Source organism: Sinocyclocheilus grahami, unplaced genomic scaffold (genome assembly GCF_001515645.1).
Source record: "Sinocyclocheilus grahami isolate Dianchi unplaced genomic scaffold, SAMN03320097.WGS_v1.1 scaffold170.1, whole genome shotgun sequence".
In the NCBI taxonomy this organism is placed as follows: Eukaryota; Metazoa; Chordata; class Actinopteri; order Cypriniformes; family Cyprinidae; genus Sinocyclocheilus; species Sinocyclocheilus grahami.
In genome coordinates this window covers 1,151,406-1,172,874 of record NW_015505349.1, presented here as the reverse complement: position 1 = coordinate 1,172,874, position 21,469 = coordinate 1,151,406, and the positions used below count along the sequence as shown (strand labels likewise).

General features: G+C 37.8%; 2 protein-coding genes across 2 annotated transcripts in view; one reads left to right on the top strand and one right to left on the bottom strand.

The window, feature by feature from the left end:
* The window catches only part of megf6a (multiple EGF-like-domains 6a), a 64,774-nt gene extending 53,875 nt beyond the window's left edge, over nucleotides 1-10,899 (bottom strand). Inside the window, exons 1-3 of the mRNA XM_016283140.1 lie at nucleotides 10,889-10,899; nucleotides 8,524-8,633; nucleotides 6,926-7,030 (exon numbers count right to left, since the gene is read on the bottom strand). Of these exons, the coding sequence (XP_016138626.1) occupies nucleotides 6,926-7,030; nucleotides 8,524-8,633; nucleotides 10,889-10,899 (226 nt within the window). The remainder of the gene's footprint in view (nucleotides 1-6,925; nucleotides 7,031-8,523; nucleotides 8,634-10,888) is intronic.
* A 708-nt stretch (nucleotides 10,900-11,607) lies between these two features.
* Nucleotides 11,608-21,463, top strand: LOC107593385 (ER membrane protein complex subunit 1-like). Its single transcript, XM_016283092.1, has 24 exons — nucleotides 11,608-11,714; nucleotides 11,890-12,017; nucleotides 13,128-13,193; nucleotides 13,271-13,364; nucleotides 13,447-13,509; nucleotides 13,957-14,022; nucleotides 14,152-14,278; nucleotides 14,894-15,049; nucleotides 15,143-15,310; nucleotides 15,466-15,537; nucleotides 15,616-15,714; nucleotides 15,802-15,898; nucleotides 16,326-16,442; nucleotides 18,190-18,198; nucleotides 18,396-18,595; nucleotides 18,677-18,826; nucleotides 19,304-19,465; nucleotides 19,538-19,657; nucleotides 19,731-19,868; nucleotides 19,960-20,133; nucleotides 20,233-20,443; nucleotides 20,594-20,678; nucleotides 20,786-20,915; nucleotides 21,051-21,463. The coding sequence occupies exons 1-24, from the start codon at nucleotides 11,623-11,625 to the stop codon at nucleotides 21,228-21,230; spliced, it is 2,904 nt and encodes a 967-aa protein (XP_016138578.1). The 5' UTR covers nucleotides 11,608-11,622; the 3' UTR covers nucleotides 21,231-21,463.
* The last annotated feature ends 6 nt before the right edge of the window (nucleotides 21,464-21,469 follow it).

The window sequence follows — 21,469 nt, the reverse complement described above, 5'->3', positions numbered from 1 at the left end:
AAAAAAACATAGCTACTGCACCTAATGACAACAAACATAAGGATTCGGGGGGAACGAAGAGAGCATGAATAGCATTTATTTTGAAAATGACAATACTACATGAAACTTAAGGAGATGGCATAACTTATTTAATGCGATATATTCTATATAGCTAATCTCAACAGCTTGATTGTATGCATTGTCGCAAAACTAGTAAACTATATTATCGCCCAGCAAAGTATTAAAAGTTTTAAGATATATAGTACATCCAACTTTACCCTGCATACATTACAATCAAGTAAAGCAATACTATATAGCAAATCTCACCTGTGTGATTGTTTGACGTAAAATGTAAACTATATTATCTCTAAAAAAAGGAGTTCTATATGCTCTGTTAGCTCTTTAAGTTGGATATATACAGTAGTATGTCCAATTTCATCCACATACATACGTACACTCATGTAAAGCGATATATACTGTACTAGCAAACATTAACTGCTTGAATACTTGTATCGTCGCAAAATGTAAACTATATTATCGCCCTGCTAAATGCGACTAAGGCATGAAGATGTTTAGATATTAAAAACATTAAGATTTTCTGTAAAGCTGCTTTGAAACACTGTGTATTGTGAAAAGCACTACACAAATAAATCTTGAATTTACACACCCTTATATCATTCTGTGAAAAAAGTCAGTCGTATTCAGACTTTTCATTTTTAGGTGAACTATCCCTTTAAGACAAGATTAACCCAGTTCTGTTTAAAATGAAATTCTGTTTAATAAAATGCAAAAGCAGTTTTTTGGCCATTCATCAAAGCTCTGCCCACAGACAATCATCAATGCTCCAGCCTCCTCTGTGCCCATGTGCCCTTTGACCTCAGCGGCACAGATCCTTCATGTTGTAAACACAGCCCTGTTTGCTGAAGGAAACACTAGCCCATTTTCCATTGATACTGCTTCTGTTGCCTTTTCCATGGTTTACTTGAAGGATCTAACTACAGCAAGAAAACACCAAAAGCAATTTGCTTAATCACACATCTGAGATTCATTGAGTCTCAGGAAATTAAGCTTCCGTCAATGATAAAAATGAAAAAAAAAACCTCACTGGCATTTGCACTCATCAAGTAAAGTTTTTAAACCACATTTTTGTAAGATATTTAAGTGAAAGTGATAAATGAGGCATTTTTAAATACAGAATATCTAAAGGGCTGTTTCAGTATAGGAGTGCAACATATGTTGACAATGCTAGCTACAGTATAATGTCCAAGATTCCTGAACTTAAAACAAGCTCAGAAACTTCACTGTTAAAATAATCAGTTTTGCTTTAGCCACTGAAAATATTACAGTAAGAAAACTGTCATGTCCAATACGTCCATTGAAAATGAGATTCACAGCCTCTCAGTGTAATGACATCTCTTGAGGGAACCACATCAAGACTACACCAGACATCTCAGACAAAGCTATTTGACACGGATTGGTTTGGATGTATAATTCATGACACAAGGTGCATCGAGAGACCACCTATTATGTTATGTATGTTGTATCTATGTGCTTAAATTCCCAACAAAGCTTCAGAACTTGAATTGGTCACATAAGAACCAAAGGAAACTGATGAATTTAAATTACCACCCATTTACCCCCTTTGCAAAAATGGATTTTATTAGATTTGTAATAATTATGTGATTAATGAGGAAAATAATGATGTGATTATATCAGATTGAGTTATAACCTATCGGCCTGCGCCATCTACAGTTTCATGATAGAACTTTGTATTTACGATGAAATCAGTTACCGCTACAATGGGGCTTAAACAAAGTGATTCATGTAACTGAACCTGTGTGTCAAGTCAAACTGTTTTCTCTGATGTATATCTGAAAACATCCTTGACAAATCACATTACACAATCCAACAGGTTTTTTTTCTTCTATTACGATGAATTATTGCACACCAAAACCGTTCATCTCCTGGAATGATAAAATATCAGATCAGGACAAAATGGATAATGCCATAACTGTAAAAGAAAGGGCTTTTGTTGTACCATCAATTGAAGACAACAATTCCCAAGATGTTCTTAAATCTGCATTAAGCACTTGGCATACATTAAGAACTGGGATTTGAGGATTTTCTTTTGTCCTGTTGTTGATGATTGCCACTAACTTTCAGCCAAAACGTTTCCTCCAGTCTGATACATGTGGTGTGACCGATGCCTGAGGAGTGTGAAAGAATACCACAGCTGTGCTGCGACTAAAAAGATTTGATTCTCCAAACATTTGTTCTGACATTCAGCGATCACTATCAGGGCTTAGAGAGCTCTGGGGTCACATCTCTGGTTGGTTTAATGTAAGGTTTGCTCAACGATGTGAGTGTCATAAAGGGACAGCCGATCGAACACTTCATTTGACTAAAGGAATGAGAGTCATTCCATCAGACACACGAGACAAAAGGGGTTCCCATTCAGTCAGTCACGTTCTACGTTACGTCAGTGACTGACGAATTGGGATCTCGCACCCCGCCCCGCAGCGCGGGTATAAAAGGAGAGCGCGTGCAAACGCACATCAGCTTTTCGCTTCGGAGCCGAGCCTTCTACAGGACTAATCTCCGCGAGTGTTCGAGAGAAACAGCTGGCGTTGGTGTGACGGCGTATCAGCGGGGGTTGCCATTCAGGCTGCTGAAATCTTGGTGGGCTGCAGCTTTCATTCTGTGGTCTTGCTGCGACCTCCCCTGGGCGCTTCATCGCTCTCTCTAAAAGAGTGTTTCCAAAAATTCTAAAAGAGCTATTTCTAAAAGAGCTTCACGAGCGACGGGCGTCTTTTTAAAGATGGCTTCCCGCTCGTGCGTTTCTGGATGTGGTCGGCACGCGCTCTCCTTTTATACCCGCGCTGCGGGGCGGGGTGCGCGTGGCGAAACACGCACGCCAACTGTCATTGGCTTGTTTAGTTAACACTCGAAGGTGATTGGGCTCTCGGGCGAGATCCCAATTCGTCAGTCACTGACGTAACGTCTCCGTTCCCTCCTTCAGGGAACGAGGGTTACACAAGTAACCTAGACGTTAGTAACAGCATGCCCATAACTATGAGTCCTGTAGCCTCTTGGACTGCATCACATGCAATCTTCACAAAGCAGCAGACCTGGAGAGGAAGACTGACCACCTGCTGAGGTTTGTGTGTCCAATACAACCATTTGACTAAAAAGAATGAGGGCAGAGGAGGCCAGAAGAGTATAATTTGAAATTCCAATGGTCTTGAAGAAAATTATTTCTAGTAATCGTGCATCAAACAAGGAAAACAAATATCTTACAATTACATACAAGGGTATGATTTAAAAAAAGCAATAAACTTAATGTCCATTATCACCATTTAGGGCTACTAATGTAGCACAACTTGAGCAGTCAGAATCATCTCACATCACACTCTCAATGACCGTTAAAGCAGCACTATGTAACTTTTGGCGCTCTATCGGTTAATAAACAGAACTGTACACTGAATTCATGATGTACTACTCGCTCATTATATACATTTAGCAAATTTTGAACACAGAAAAGGTTACATAGTGCTGCTTTAAAGCTGCAGGTATTACTGCTAAAAACAAATTCAGAATGCATCCTGTTGTTATTCTTGGATTTTTTCAGAACTCTGAATGATTAGAAAATCTCAGGCTTTCCTCTCATATTCAGTCTTTTCTCTCAGTTATAAGTTAGCTTTGCAAATAACACATAGCATCCCTTTGGAAAAAACGGAATACTGGCAAGACGGAAACTGTGAGATAGTGTTTAAACAATAAAAATGGAATTACATTTCTGTGATATTGACCATACTCATCTCAACAAACAATCCAGCATTTTTGCGATTCCATTGTTTCTTTGTGGAGCTTTCCAAAAACCACATCAAATCTTTTTCACGTTTTTCAAATTTTCACAAGTTGGAAACAACAACAGTTTTGGTGGAACGTAAATTAAGGAAAACTTTCCCAAATAGATTAAGCCTTTTTTATGAAAAATAATTTGCTTTAATGGATCTGTTCTAGTATTTCATCATTGTTCTAGTATTTTTATCATTTAATCTAGTATGTAACTTAAATGAAAATCTGGAGGATAAAGAACAAAAATCTCCCAACATCCCCATGTTCTCCTATCTATCTTTTAAATAGAGCTCATAATTATCAGCAGGATCATCTTTTTCCTGTCAGCATTAGTTAACGTTATGTCTGTAAGACACTTCTGCACCCGGTATTATAAAACTCTTCCGGCAGGATGTGTCTGCACATAGTTGGCTTTCGTCCTGTGGGCTCTGTCAGCTATACTTACTTTACAACACAAACTTTTATCATTGGCCACTTTTGATGGTGTCTCAGAAGAACATCAGAGTGCAGGGTGCTGATTACCTTTTTACCAAAGCCAAAAACAGGACTAGTAAAATAAGCATAACAAACTTATTAAATGTGTTAAAAACTGCCAATTTGCTAGGCACTGCAGTGATGGAAAGCTATTTTGTCATTGTAGCATGCTATGCTACAATTGAATGGTTTTAAGTTTATGAAGTCAAGCTGTTCTTTTGACAAAAAGTAGTTAGCAACATTACACACCACCAAACAATAACTACACTGAGGCTACTTTAGGGGGCCATAACTTTTTAAACACATAACAAACCAATAGCAGAGCAGATTAACCAGAAAAAAAGCTAAGACATGCAAACTAGTTTTTTTTATTAAACATAAATGATTATTTGTTTATAAAACTGTAACTCGAGTTAAAAACATAGCAACGAACAGCAGCAAACTAAACTAATATCTACTGATATTAGAAAATACTTAACAGAAGATATCAAATGCAGCAATATAATCAGTGACTTGTTTGTTTTTTTATTCTCTAAAATTTTTGCAACTCTACAACACCAAGACCTTTTGAGCAGATCTTTGAATATTTAGGCCTATTGTGAGACTAAATTACATTTTACACCTCAGTGCATCTAACACCCCTGTAGTTTGTCTGAAACACAAATTACACGCCATGCTCTACACTGCCTTATTTTCTAGCACATTCTGCAGCAGCCAGAAGGTCTTTGGTAACCTGCATGTATTTCCCACCCGCACAGACAATGCAGCTGTGCAGAAGGACCCCCGAATCCTCCAGAGATCTGCTCTAAATCACAGTCACTTCACAGAGAAGCCTGACTCTCTTCCAGAACTGTATTCTCACACTCATTTTCACAGAAGTGCCATAAGGGAACACTGATCCTACAGTGTAAGGAAAGGGATTTAACTGCCCCGTCAGCCCTGCTGTGACCTTAGAGTGGTTATGTTCTACTGATGCACCTGGAGGCTGTTCTATACAAAAGCAATGGTAGTGCTGAGGAACAAAATGAGTAGAGCAGAATGAACTGACTGAGAAGTCCACAGGATGCAATAATGAAAGTGAGAAGCCCTTTGGGAGGACAACATATATTTTGATACAGTGGTTGGAGGTGCATTCATAGCATATTGAATCTCACAGAAAAGTGCAGTGAAACAGGATAGTGAATGAAATATAAAGTTCTGCTACACTATAGAGTGCTAAAAAGTAGCTTTTACAATCAATGTAACATGTAATTGTGTGACTTACAGTAAATATACTAAATATGTCCCACAAGCTGCAGTAAATTGCCAAAGTCCTTGCATTTTTTAAAACTGTTAGAACTCATTTAACTCATTTAACTAGCACGGTGTCTAAACTAGGTGAGATTAACAATTTTCACAACGCACACAAAGCAATCACAGCCAATGATACAAGATTAATTTAAATTCTATATGATTTTGTCTAAATAAAAAACAATATATATATTTAAATTCTACAAAGTATGTTAATATGTCAAATCTATTGTCCCATGAATAGATTCATTGTAACATCCTAAACATATTTGTTCTGCTTTGTCAAAAAAAAAGGTCCAAAAATTTTATCTGTAGGGGTACAAAAGCTTGTCACTGGGGCAATACCCACATACAGTGGGGTGAAAAAGTGTTGGCCCCCTTCCTGATTTCTTATTTTTGTGCATGTTTGTCACACTTTAATGTTTCAGATCATCAAACAAATTTAAATATTAGTCAAAGATAACACAAGTAAACACAGCATGCAGTTTTTAAATGAAGGTTTTTATTATTAAGGGAAAACAAAATCCAAAACTACATGGCCCTGTGTGAAGAAGTGTTTGCCCCCTGTTAAAACTGTGGTTTATCACACCAGAGTTCAATTTCTCTAGCCACACCCAGGCCTGATTACTGCCACACCTGTTCGCAATCAAAAAAATCTCTTAAATAGGACCTGCCTGACAAAGTGAAGTAGTCCAAAAGATCCTCAAAAGCTAGACATCATGCCGAGATCCAAAGAAATTCAGAAACAAATGAGAAAGAAAGTAATTGAGATCTATCAGTCTGGAAAAGGTTATAAAGCCATTTCTAAAGCTTTGGGACTCCAGCGAACCACAGTGAGAGCCATTATTCACAAATGGCAAAAACATGGAACAGTGGAGAACCTTCCCAGGAGTGGCCGGCCGACCAAAATTACCCCAAGAGCACAGCGACGACTCATCCAAGAGGTCACAAAAGACCCTATAACAACATCCAAGAACTGCAGGTCTCACTTTGATGATCTGAAACATTAAAGTGTGACAAACATGCAAAAAAATAAGGAAGGGGGCCAACACTTTTTCACACCACTGTATAGGGACAACGTTTTGGTACAATTTTTGCACATTGTTACTGAGAGTGTGGTCACACGAGACACACATGACATGCTGAATCTCTCTGCAGTAGCACAGGAAGGAAGAAAAACAGCCTTTCATTTAAGAGTTGCCATGACAGCGATGGAACACAGTCTTAAAATTAAAATTCATCACACATGCCAACTAATATTCACTGAGTGCTATAAGAATGAGATAGAGCCTTAGTTCAAAGCACAGATAACCTGTGTACTCACCATACTGACAGCTGGATCCATTGAATCCTGGGGGGCAGTCACACAGTTGATGCAAGTGTCCCGTACACACACCCCCATTAAAGCAGTCTCTGTAAGTGCAGACAGCTGGAGCAGAAAAAAATATTTAGAAGCAGGCAGTCAAGCAAATCGTTCTACAATGGAAATACATCTTCATAGAAAATATTAAAAGTTGGTTCAACAACATGATCAAATTATGCATGATTTGCTTTATTTCACTTAGCAGTGATAATGACAAATCACTTATAATATTATGTTTGTTATAGCAATCCAGCTGCTATATCAATTACAGTAAATGAGAGAACCAGATAAAGAATTATATCCTACCATGTAGTTTTAGTTTGATTTATAACTGTTATCATAGTTAATAAATAAAGAAAGAAAAGAAAAGAAATGAATGAATTAATTAATTAATTTTACAATAGTAAATCAATTTTCTGTGAGGAAGAGCATAAATATTTTTTTTTGTTTGTTTCACAGATACAGATCCACAAACTCATATTGTGTTGATTTGACAGCCTGTTCATCCAGCAAGCAAAAAGACCATACCATCTTTATTTGATATTAAGACTGCTCTAAAAATTGCTGGCATTTAAAAATAAAAAAAAAACCTTCGAACTGTTGATTACTGAACTTCTGACAGGAGCAATTCACTCTCATTACCTGATTATGGTATCATTCATATGATAGGATATTGCAGAATGAAGATCTATGCAAGATCTATGGGTGATCCAAAAAGCCAGTGATTTACCCTGAGATACTCACCAAACTCATTGCACTGAAATCTACAGTTAATGTCCTCCACCTACAGCTGTCTTTTGATGATCACAAAGGTGCATTGTGTCCTAGCTCACTGCAAGAAGAGGTCACTATACTAAGCCTTCCAGATTCTTACAAAGCCATTAATGAGAAGCTACACTCTGCCTTTTTATGGCCTCAAAGAATTAAAACATGTTTAGGCTGCCACGTCATTTATAAAATGCAAAAACATGCCATGCCATGTCATCAAGGGCAAATCACTGCACAAAATAAAGCAGAAGTGACAGTAGTAAGACACCCACAAGAGACTTAGCAATGTGGACTAACCATTCAAAACATCATTGTTCTCATCGATTTCAACACAACACTGACTAAATCCAGAGCACAATGATTTACTATTTGATATTTAGAGAATATACAGTTCCACTTTGCCCGAACAACAATCCTGAACCATCCAGAACCAAGATTTTTTCGCCTGCTATATAGTATGGAAGTATGCGATTTCGGACGCAGCGAAAGAGTCTATTGAAATGTTGCTGGTCCCCAAAATGAGCATCTGATGAAAAGTTTCTGTAAATGATTGACATTAGCAACAAAGCCGGAATCCCTCTCATGGAATCTCCGGAGAAGAACAGGAATCTCATTAATCATGTAAGCCATTCACTACACAATCCTTCAGTGAATGATGTTCATGAATCATTAACCTCAGCCCTACAGATCCACACCTTGTCAACTAACTTTTAGGGCCTATATTTTTAGTTTTTCATGTCATTTGGAAGTCTGATTAGAAATAGGACAGACCTGACAGTGAACATACTTACGATAGAGGCAGCCTGCCTCTGCATTGAGCTGGGACCATCCAGGACAGCATCTGTATGTAGTCTTAAAGTCTTGTCTGTAGACTTGTCTGTAGCCTATGTAGTAGGCAGTCCTACAAAGTGATATAAATATGATTACTATAAAACTAGTTCAGTAAAATTTGAGGAAAATAGCATGGCGTTTCACAAAATTAAGTATTTTAAGTGAAGTGACGTGACATGTGGCCAAGTATGTTGACCCTAGTATGACCCATACTAGGAATTAGTCCTCTGCATTTAACCCATCCTAAGTGCACACACACAGCAGTGAACACACACCCGGAGCAGTGGGCAGCCATTTTTGCTGCACCGCCCGGGGAGCAGTTGGGGGTTCGGTGCCTTGCTCAAGGGAACCTCAGTCATGGTATTGAAGGTGGGAGAGAGCGCTGTACATTCACTCCCCCCACCCACAATCCCTGCCGGTACGAGACTCGAACCCACAACCTTTGGGTTACAAGTCCGACTCTAACCATTAGGCCATGAATTCCACAAGTAGTTCAGAGAGCTGTGTAATAAAAGGCTTAAAAAAACAGATTGCTCTAAACCCCAATTAGTTCAGCATTTGTTCAGTGCAATGGCAACATTTAGCAAGCCCAGTGCCTGTTTAATGAGGGCTATTCACTGATCTTCAATAATTGCCAAGAGGGTTGATGGCTCTTAGGAGTCTTGAGCTTCCTTTTGTTTCACAAAGCATCTGAGACCTTTAATAACCATCGTCTATCAACAAAAGGATCAGTTTCTAACTGCTGTCTTTCTCTAGCCCTCTGCCCATTCTCAAAAGCGGCTAGATGTCGGCTGACACTGAAAGGTGTGCCAATGAGAAATGGCTGTCAGGGTAAAAATGACTATTGATAGTGAATCAGGACAGAGGGACTCTTTACTATTTGTAAAATCTAGTGCCAACTTTCAAAATATTTTATTTTGTTTCTTATTAAATCTGACAGCAGTTTAACTGGATATTTAAGTCAAATGAATATGTACCTCCTTACATAGTCCATACACCAAGCATGACTTGTGCATCCTTGCCTCCAAACCTTCACCATACGTGTAAAAGTATGTACACATGGCTGTTTCTCAGCTGTTATGATTCTCTCTTGTTCTGAGCAGACATTTGGCCTGAACAAAGAAGAATGAAAGGATTACTTTCCATTTCAAGTGCATAATGCACCTCTTACATCAACTACTCTGTTTTGAAGTCTTTTAGAACAAAATAACTGGAAATAGATTTGTAATGAATACAGTAATAATAATAATAATAATAATAACAATAATAATAAATTACATTTTAATGGTGACTTTTACTGTGTATATTTAACCTAAACAAATACTGAATTGTTTAATAAAACTACTAATTTAAATTAAACATTTAAATGTTATATACTACGTTATATAGTATAGCACACACTATATAAGATATAATTTAAACTTATTAATACATTATTAATTCTGTAAGGAAAAAAGAAGTTTAATTTTGAAATTTCATATGCAAGAAAAGAAACACTTTGTGCACATAATAATTAATAATCTTCATGCAGTCAATAAAATTGCGAAATTAAAATAATAAACATGACTAAAATGTAATTTATCTCAATACTACTTACATAAAAGGCTGCAGAGCTCGATGACAGCACGATGAACGGATCTCTGAAAGCAGGAATAATAACATCACAGCGTGTATATCCATGTCATAGAGCCTCACAACACTTTTCCATACAGGTTCAACTGCGAGTGTTCATGCTGCTTCATCTGGAAGCCAGCATACAGCTGAGAAGGAACCGCATGTCTGGGAGTGTTTACTAATAGCATTTACAGTAACGTGTTGCACGGATGGGGCAGGCGTGGACCTACGAGGGATATTTTAGAGAAGGTTATCATGGGTTAATGATGAGCAGTGTATCTTAGCTTTTTCCCCCATCTCTCTAAAAATGTTTCAATTAATTGTAGCCCTAGGCAAATAGTTTTTAATAGCATTTTTTCTTCAGTTGCATTGCCCGCAAACGTAAACATTGAGCATGCTAAAACACGATGCCAAAATCCTTAAACATAACAGAGTCGTTAGAGGTCAGTCGATTTGGGTTATAATTGTTTTTGCAATGAGTTTAGCAACCACGTTTGAGCAGTAGCAAACATTGAACACCTGCATAAAGGTACAAACTTTAATAATTGCCAAGGGAATTGACTTTATATTTAATTTGCTGCCACCTAATGGCCTAAACTGCACTACAGTAAAACTGGACGATTTAAAAACCCACAAATAAAGCAGGACAAAATCATTTAGATGGACATGTCATAGAATATTTACAGACCATATCCTATTAGAAAACTGCACCTCGTTTCCATGTTGATTCACATGGAAATACATTAATAAACCATATACAAAGTCACACGAAAAAGGTTCCAAAGTGTATCACGATACTATCTATATTTACATTTTATATTTATATGGTAAAATAAGTAATAATTCTTTAATGTATTTAATAATTTGCCTAAAAATGATAGTTCAAGAACTTTGGGACACAACTTCTGCAGGTCTTACAAGATCATTTTAATCTTCTTTTTGGCATTTTATAATATCACTCATATTTTATAACAACTTCTATAGTATTATATTAGTTAATGTACTGTTTATATTGTGCATGACCCTTTAAGAAGCATTTTAAATGCAGTCTATAGGAAGCTCACGCGAATGCCTGATGTTAATTTGTTGAGCAGCAGTTCACACCGATCAATTTAATTACATTCACTCATATTTTATAACAACTTCTATAGTATTATATTAGTTAATGTACTGTTTATATATTGTGCATGACCCTTTAAGAAGCATTTTAAATGCAGTCTATAGGAAGCTCACGCGAATGCCTGATGTTAATTTGTTGAGCAGCAGTTCACACCGATCAATTTAATTACATTTTAAAAGTATTTTTTGTATATCAAAAACTAAACTAAATTCTAACCTCTTATAGGATGGAAAGAATGCCTAAATACATGTTTTCTAGTTTTATTAAAGGTTGGCTATTTGGGTCCTTAACCGCAGAGCATTGTGGGAGTTGTTCCTCTGCAGCAATGGCTTGGCTTGTAGTCAGATTAGCAATATCTGTGTCTTTATTATATGCTGCGTCGGCGGTATTTGAAGACCAAGTTGGAAAGTTTGATTGGTATGTAAACGGAATTTATAGATGTGTGTTGGTTTGGCATATAATCTTTTGTGGGATTTCTGCGACTGTATAAACAGCCGGGATTTTAAGCAGGCTGCTGACTGATGTCGGCTACACCGGGCTGATCAGTCATCATGTGCTAACATCACTCTGAACTCCCTGCGATTTCTTTCAGGAGGCAACAGTTTATCGGCAAGGTGCGTTTTGCCTTGTTTGACACTCATTCTCAAGCGTCTAAAAAGCTCCTGGTGGCAACTGACAAGAACGTGTTTGCTTCCCTCAATTCAAGGACTGGAGACCTGTGTAAGTCTTTCAGCTCATCTGCCTGTCTTTTCACGTTGAAACTTATAGAGGCTTCTAAAAGTTACAGTCAGAATCTGATTATAAGCGTTTATTGGTTATTAGACTGTGACAGAATGAGCGTCCATAATCTGATTTCAGCAAACAGTGTTGCACCAAAAACAGTTATAAACCACCATTTGACAACTTTTGACCACTACCCATAATTCTTTTTTAATAATATTTTTTCTTTTGGACAAAATAACTTTAACACTGCTGACAAAGGTATGCATCATACTTCTGGAATAATTATTTCTGTCTTCTTTTGACGTGGACAAATGTGCAATTAAAATGTGTTTTAAAAAAAAGAAGCCTGTGACCTGAATAAAATGTCATTTTAAAAATTTGTGCATTAAAGGGTTAACCATTTGAATCTAAAGATGCTGTTTTATTGCTGTAACGTCTATGTAGATGAGCTTTGTTGTGATAGGCTAGTCTCTTCTTTATTATTAAGATATTTATTAGGTTATTTAGTTACAATGCAAACGGACAGTCCATCCAAAAAAAAAATGCATTGTGAAATTATTTGTGGTTGCTTCATTAAAGGGGTAGTTCATCCAAAAATGTCAATTCTGTGATTGTTTAACAAGCCCTTATGTTGTTACAAATCTGTATGACTTCCTTCCTTATGCAGAACAGGGAAGAACTCTTTTGAAGAATGTTGGGACCCCAGCAGTTTCTGTTTCCATTGACTTTCATTATAAGGACAACAAAAAAAATACAATGAAAGTCAGTTGGAGCTGCAGCTGTTTGGTTACCAACGTTTAAAGATGGCAGTATTTTAATTTCTGGGTGAGCTGTCTCTTTAAGGGTTAAGCTATTATGCACATTATAGTTACAAACAAACTTTAACACCAGAAAAGGTATTAGTGATATTTAAGATCAAAAGTATCTATCCTAATTCCTCTTCATTACTTCGTCTTTATTATTCACCATGGTTGAGCTAACTAATTATCTGAATACCAAATGTATTAATCTTGGGTTTTGGAAATATAATCAAAATTAAAAAGCAATGAAAAGTTTGTATGATTCATTCATTTTACGGTGTCAGTGAAATGTTTTTGGTTCTTGCAGTCTGGCGTCATGTAGATAAGACCGGACCAGAGGGCCATATTGATGCGCTGCTTATGTATGGACAGGGTAAGCACGCAGCAGAAAGCATGTGCGTTGTTGAATTAGGCTTTGGTTTTGCCTCTGAAACTGTTCTTGTCTCTTAGATGCTGTTGTTGTTGTCGGGAATGGCCGTCTGCTTCGTTCCTGGGAGACCACAGTCGGTGGCTTGAAGTGGGAGACAGTGCTTGATACAGGAAGGTTGTATGTTGTGTACGTTTTATTGTGACAGTATTAGGACTAACTGATGCATCAAACTGACAGTGTCCACTTCTGGCCACAGCTTTCAAGCTGCTGCTTTAGTTGGAGTTCAAGACCTTGTGAAGTATGTTGCTGTGCTGAAGAAATCAGGAAAAGTTTGTATGATTCATTCATTTTACGGTGTCAGTGAAATGTTTTTGGTTCTTGCAGTCTGGCGTCATGTAGATAAGACCGGACCAGAGGGCCATATTGATGCGCTGCTTATGTATGGACAGGGTAAGCACGCAGCAGAAAGCATGTGCGTTGTTGAATTAGGCTTTGGTTTTGCCTCTGAAACTGTTCTTGTCTCTTAGATGCTGTTGTTGTTGTCGGGAATGGCCGTCTGCTTCGTTCCTGGGAGACCACAGTCGGTGGCTTGAAGTGGGAGACAGTGCTTGATACAGGAAGGTTGTATGTTGTGTACGTTTTATTGTGACAGTATTAGGATTAACTGATGCATCAAACTGACAGTGTCCACTTCTGGCCACAGCTTTCAAGCTGCTGCTTTAGTTGGAGTTCAAGACCTTGTGAAGTATGTTGCTGTGCTGAAGAAATCAGCAATCTCTCTCCATGACCTTTCAAGTGGCAGCCAGATATGGGTGGAAAACCTACCTGACAGGTGATGAGAAATCGTGGAATTCAACACAACAGCTTTTTTTTTTTGCAAATTCTTATTGCAGTTATTATTTTGAAATTAAAGGATTTTCATTGCTGTAATTATGTGAATTCATCTTTTTGCATCCCACAGTGACTCTGTTCAATATCAAACTATTTATTCTGGTGGGAATGGAGTGGTGTTTGTTTTGGGAGTTGTGCCAAACTCCCATATTGTTATTGTTGAATACAAAATTGAAGATGGAGAAATCATGAACAAGGTATGGAGTTTACTTTGTTTTTTTTTCAAAAGAAATTAATGCTTTCAATCAGCAGGATGCATTAAATTGATCAAAACTGACAGTAAAGACATTTATAATGTTACAAAAGATTTATATTTTGAATGAATGCTGCTATTTTGAATTTTTTGTTCAATCATGGTATCATCGTTTCCACAAAAATATTAAGCATATTTAATCATATATTAAACTATTTAAAATTTTTATAGTAATAAGAAATGTTTCTTGAGCAGCAAATCAGCATATTAGAATGATTCTTGAAGGATCATGTGAGACTTAACGCTGGAGTAATGATGCTGAAAATTCAGCTTTGCCAGCACAGGAATAAGTTACACTTAAAAATAGATATAAATATATTATAATTTTAAATTGTAATAAAATGTATTATTATAGTGTTGTAATAATATAATATAAGCTTGTAATAATATAACATTACTGTTTTTACTGATCAAATAAATGCAGCCTTGGTGAGCATAAGAAACTTCTTTTAAAAAGAACTTAAAAATCTTCTCTTATAATAATACACAATAATACAGTTTTCTTATTGAAAGAGTCAATTACTTGGATAATAATACAATCACACGGTTTTTTTCTTAGAAATCAGTTGAAGCCGTATGGATGTCAAGCCTGGAGAGCAGCTGTGCAGTCGTCAGCTCAGGAATCCTATTGTGTGTGGATCAGATCACACAGTCTCTGTACACTCTACCACTGCAGTCTGCAGAACAGACAGAAATGAGACAGATCCACCTCCAGGTGCAGATGGCGCTACGCTTGTATTTAATGTACAGTCCTTCATCAAACTTCTGTAACCGTCTATAACATCCTGGGTGGCTCCTCTTTTCAAAGATGCTAGATTTGGAGGTGGTGTCTGGATTTCGGCCTGTTCTGACATCCACTCAACCCAATCCAGCACAGCCTCCTCTCTCTGAGTTCTTCTTGCAGCTCAGTCCAGATCATCACATTCTGCTGCAGTTCATAGACGGCCTTATCGCACCGCTCCGAGACTTCAATCCAGTAAGAACTAATGCGTCTCACACATCTAAGAGTGAAACAGGACCAGAATCATTAAATTCCTTACAATTCCCATTCACAAAACTATATTGGTTACAGAAATTTTTATAAATTACTCTTTATTCAAAGTCTAAAACCCAATGTTCTTCATATTTCAGTCATATCTGGCTGCTTTTGCCACATCTGGAGAGAGGACAGTTGCTGCTGTGATGTCCCCAAAGAATGATACTGTGAGTCACATTTCAAACACGATACAAAAACGTCTTGTACTTGTATCTTAATCTGTTGTTATTCTTACTTATTCTAAGGCTTGCAGCATCAACCTGTTCAGTGCTGACACAGGGCGGAGGCACCTTGATACCACCATTATCTACCACATGGACCCTAATGGAGGAAAGCCAAACAGAGTGAGGACTGATGCTGAAGTATATATATTTATCCGATTATTGGCCAATCATTTTGATGTAGGTTAATTTGGTTGGTCTGTTCTTTAGTTATATGTCCACGCCTTTCTGAAGAAAGATGATTCTGTGGGCTACCGCGTCATGGTGCAGACGGAAGACCTTACACTCACATTTCTACAGCAACCTGGTATGAACTACACCATGGAAGAATTGATTTATAAAAATAAATAATTCATATTTGAGAATCTGGCAAATAAATATAGAAAAGCTGTTTAAAAATCCTTTCATTTAAAATGCATTTAAAAATGCTGCATTTAAAATATATAAAAAATTATGTAAATTATTATTTGTTATTTTGTTTAAATCTAATTAAATACATCGCTTTAAATACATTAGCACATTGATTTATTGATTTGAAAGTGAATTATTTACATTTATATTCTTGAATTATGTTTATCATTTCTTTCTTCATTTTACTTTGTGGCTCTCCTAGACCTCTGTACTATATATGTAAAAAAAAAAAAAAAAAAGAAGAAGTAAAATTCAACTTGGCTCCGCCCCAATCTAGTATAAACTACAAAAGGCAAGGAGTTGATGTTTGTGTCCCACTGTAGGCAGGGTAGTCTGGATGAGGGAGGAGGCCCTGGCTGATGTGGTCACCATGGAGATGGTTGATCTGCCATTCACTGGAACACAGGCAGAACTGGAGGGAGAGTTTGGAAAGAAAGCTGGTAAAGTGCAGCATTATTGGAAGCCATTGTTTATTATGTCCTTGTTTACTGATTATGTATTGTTTACAGTCTTATTCTTCCATCTTGACATTTTGGAGAAATCCAGTTAGGAAGTGACAGTTCAAAATATGAATAAACACATTTTAATAGGTTAGTTCACCCAAAAATGAAAATTCTGTCATTAATTACTCACCCTCATGTCGTTCCAAACCTGTAAGACACTTCGTTCATCTTCGGAACACAAATTAAGATATTTTTCATGAAATCCGAGAGCTTTATGACTCTGCATAGATAGCAACGCAACTACCACGTTCAAGGAGGGCTGGGAAAATAAATCAATGCATCGCGAATCAAGAAATGATTCCGCATCAATTCTGAGATTTTCCAAATGCATCGTGATTCTTTCTCGAGTCGATTCTGAGCTTGGTTTTGAACAGCAGATGGCGCTGCATGCTTTATAAACAGCCGTACTCTGTTTGTTTCAAAATCCTTACACACACTTGTCTTGAACCTGAAATAATCATTCAGAAAATTCGAAAAGTTTTAAAGGGGTCATATGATGCTTTTTTTTAAAGATCATTATTTTGTGTAACAGAATATGTTGACATGCTTTAATGTTCAAAAAACACATTCTTTTTCCAATACTGTACATTATTGTAGGTCCTCTATGCCCCGCCTCTCTCAAACACTTCGTTTTCTACAAAGTCCTTCCTTCCGACAAGCGCAGTCTGCTCTGATTGGCCAGCTGACCCAGTGCATTGTGATTGGCCGAACACCGCAAGCACTCGTCGGAAATGTAACGCGGCTTACCATAATCACGAGCTTCATCTTTCAAAATAAATGTAAAGACCGTAAATAAACCCCTCACCATACTGTGATGCCGTGTCCCGGAGCGACGAGACAAAAACATTAAAACCCATTACAAACGAGGCATTTGTTGCATCCAGTGGGGACATATTTACTGATTATAATGACTTATACTGTCTTTTTACGCGTTGCGTTGCATCGTGCCGCGTAAACATAAAACCCTGTCTGCATTTGTGATCAGAGAAATGACAAACAACAAGTGCTACTCTACACTGCTCAAAACTCGCGTATGAATCATCAGTGGCAAATGATAAAAGAAAACGTACTTACGTGAGTCAGAACTGCCGGCATTTTAGTCTAACGTTACTCTCCCAGGATCAGTAAACAATCCTCCATAAAATGTGCCGGCGATCCACTGCACTAAGTTGAAGTATTCCCTCAGCGGCCAGCACGGATCAGCTCTAGGCATGACGAAGCGGATATCGTCCTCTTTTGGAAGACCAAACAAAGTAGTTTCACTTTCACAACGAAAAACACAGCGGCCTAGCGTGAGCAAAAGCCCCGGCTTAGCGTGAGCTGAAGCTGGGCAAGAGTGAGCTGAGGCGGCGGGGTCGAGAACGGCGGTCATGAAGTCATTTTTGCCAATGTGTCATTAGTATAATATAAAATAGATTAATTTTAATTTCATGTTGACTTTAAAGTTCAAAATCTGTTCAGGTTAAACCTTCTAAACATTTGCTAGATATAGGCTAATGTTATGCAAGCATGTACTCTGTGTTTGTGATGTATGGCTAATGTGTGTTATGATGTTGCTGCTTTTGCTTGCTAAGCAAAAAAAAAAAAAACATGTCTTACTCATCCTTCCTATTTTCCATGGCTTTTTTTCTGTATTTATTTCCTTGTGTGTTTTCTTTTGCCTATCTGCTGCACTCGGATCCAGCCATTCAAGGTAAAGTAGAGAGCGTCCTCTATTGCTTCTTTTACTAATCACATACATTTTATGTCATGTCTGTCAGTGTCTCTAACTTTTGGACAGTGCATTGGCTCAAGAATGTAACTAATGTAATGTTAAAGCTGAAGTCTTTTTTTTTTCTTGAGTTTCGTTTACCTCTGTCACTCATCACTGTGATCTCTTGTTGCCTGCAGATGGGCTGTTACCCATGGTTCTCAAGCGCCTCTCTTCCCAGTTCATCCTGCTGCAGGCCTGGCTTGCCCATCTCTGGAAACTCTTTTATGATGCCCGGAAGCCCCACAGCAGTGTGAAGAATGACGTCACCATAGACATACTGTCTCGGGATGAGTTCAACCTGCAGAAAATGATGTTGATGGTAACTGCCTCTGGGAAGGTAAGTTTAGAAAGCACAGCTGTTGCTTTGTTCTTTTAGCTGTCCTGTCAGTTAACATAAGACTGTTGTTTTTCTACTCAGCTCTTTGGCATCGACAGTAAATCAGGAACCATTTTATGGAAGCAGTATTTAGAAAACATCCAGCCCAACTCTGTTTTCAAACTCATTGTGCAGAGGACCACTGCTCACTTTCCTCATCCTCCACAGTGCACACTTCTTATAAAAAACAAGGTTTGCTTTTGTATGATTTAAGGCTGTTTGTTTGTTTATTTGGTTGCCTGCTTGGTTTTTGTGCATTTGTTTGCTTGTTCTTGTGCATTTTTTTGGTTGTTTCCTTTCATGTTTGCTAGTTTGTTTACTTATGCATTTTTCTGAATGCTGCTTCATTTGTTTACTGATTTGTGCATTTGTCTTTTTTGTTTGTTTGTTTATTTGGTTGTTAGCTACTTTGTTTACTTGTTTGTTCAGTTGCTTTTGTTAGTTTGTTTACTTGTATGTGCATTTGTTTGTTAATTTGCTTGATTTTGTTAGTTTGTGCATTTTGTTTTTTGTTTGCTTGTTTCCACGATTATTCGTTTGTTTACTCATTTGTCAATGTTTTCATTTATTTGTCTGTTTGTTTGTTTTATATATTCTTTATTCTTTTCATGTTTTTGTTTTATTTAATTATTTATTTTTACTAAATTAAAAAATGGACTGTATTTATAGGACACGGGTCTTGGAAGCCTCTATGTCTTCAATCCCATCTTTGGCAAGAAGAGTCAAATTAGTGTACCTGCCTTACCCAGACCTGTCATTCAGACCCTGCTGCTGCCTGTCATTGACCAGGACTATGCTAAAGTCCTTCTGCTTATTGATGACCAGTACAAGGTGGGTCTCCGTTCTTTTGACAAACCTTCTGTTTTTCCTGGAGAATGTGAACCAATTTATTTTCTCGTTCAGGTCACAGCATTTCCATCTACAAAGAATGTTCTACAGCAGCTTCAGGACACAGCATCCTCCATATTCTTCTACCTAGTCGACTCCAGTCAGGGAAAACTGTCGGGTTTCCGTCTGCGCAAGGTCAGTGTCCATTCGTGCAAAGCAGATGTAAAGCACTTGATGCTGGTGTTCATAAGTGATTTTGTTCCTTTAGGATTTGTCTACAGAGCTAATCTGGGAGGTGGTCATTCCCACTGAGGTGCAGGAGATAGTAGCTGTCAAAGGAAAGCGTGCAAATGAACATGTGCATTCCCAGGGCAGAGTCATGGGGGATCGTAGTGTGCTCTACAAGGTACTGCTGATTCGATGACTGCTCTTATTAGGCAAATGTAATTACACCCTTTTCTAATCACATATCCTGTCTGTTGTGTGTTCTTCTGCAGTATCTGAACCCTAATCTCTTGGCTGTGATAACGGAAAGCACAGACACCCATCAGGAGCGCAGCTTTGTTGGAATCTTCCTGATTGATGGTGTCACTGGCCGTATTGTACATGAAGCGGTGCAGCGGAAGGCCAGAGGACCTGTTCACTTTGTACACTCTGAAAACTGGGTGGTGGTAAGTACACAGGTTTATCAGTCCGTAATGATTACTGTGATAGATCTGAATGTTTCTGGTACAGAACTGAATACTACTTTTTGTGTTTCTTCCCTATAGTATGTGTACTGGAACTCCAAATTCCGTAGAAATGAGTTTTCTGTGTTGGAGCTCTTTGAGGGAGCAGAGCTCTATAACAGCACAGTGTTCAGCTCCCTGGACAGACCATATGCACCTCAGGTTCTGCAGCAGTCGTACATTTTTCCTGCTCCCATAAACACTTTGGAAGCCACACTTACGGAAAAAGGCATCACAAGCCGACACCTTCTTGGTGAGTATTGTACATATCAAGCAGTTAGGAATGTTCAGATACTGACTATATATAGATAAATAGATAGATAGATATATCTTAAAGATCAAAGTCTTAAGACAAATATCAGCATTCTCATATTAAATGCTGGTTGTTACTTTTACTTTATAGTCGGGTTGCCATCAGGCAACATTTTATCCTTACCAAAGATGTTTCTGGACCCACGGAGACCAGAGTTGGTCTCAGAACAGAGTCGGTAGGTTCTCAACTAATATTTACTACGTTGAGACACAATTCAGTCTTTGTGATTTACGATTTGCTTGCTGAGTAACCAAGTTGAACAATGATTGTCTCACCATTTAGGGAGGAAAACCTCATACCATATGCTCCAGAAATGCCAATTCGTGAAGAGTGGTTTATAAACTACAACCAAACTGTGTCAAGAGTAAGGGGCATCTACACTGCCCCTTCTGGCCTGGAGTCTACCTGTTTGGTATAAAAAAAATTAAATTTCACAATATTAAATAACTTCTTGTTGGTAGGATTGTTTTTATTTGAGCTATTAATATCCATGACATTCTTATTACATGAATTAATTCCATTGATTGTAATTTTTTTCACCCTGCAGGTGGTTGCGTATGGTCTTGACATCTACCAGACTAGAGTGTTCCCCTCCAAGCAATTTGATGTCCTTAAGGACGACTATGACTATATATTAATCAGCAGTGTTCTCTTTGGCCTCTTCTTTGCCACCATGATCAGCAAACGTCTAGCGGAAGTGAAACTGCTCAACAGGGCATGGCGATAAGACTCATCTGAATGGCCTCTTGACTTCACTCTCGCCCTCACTGCAATGTGGTCGACACATTGATGGCAGGAGACTAGCTGGTGACTATGTCAAAACTGCGAGATCATTTGATAAGTTTGGTGTATTTTTGCAACCAGCTGTCTTCGGGATCTTGTGGTGTTTTGAGTGTAAGTGCATAGACCATGATAGTTTTTCCCTTTTCAGAGAGAGAAGTAATGATGTAGATCTAATCACCCCCC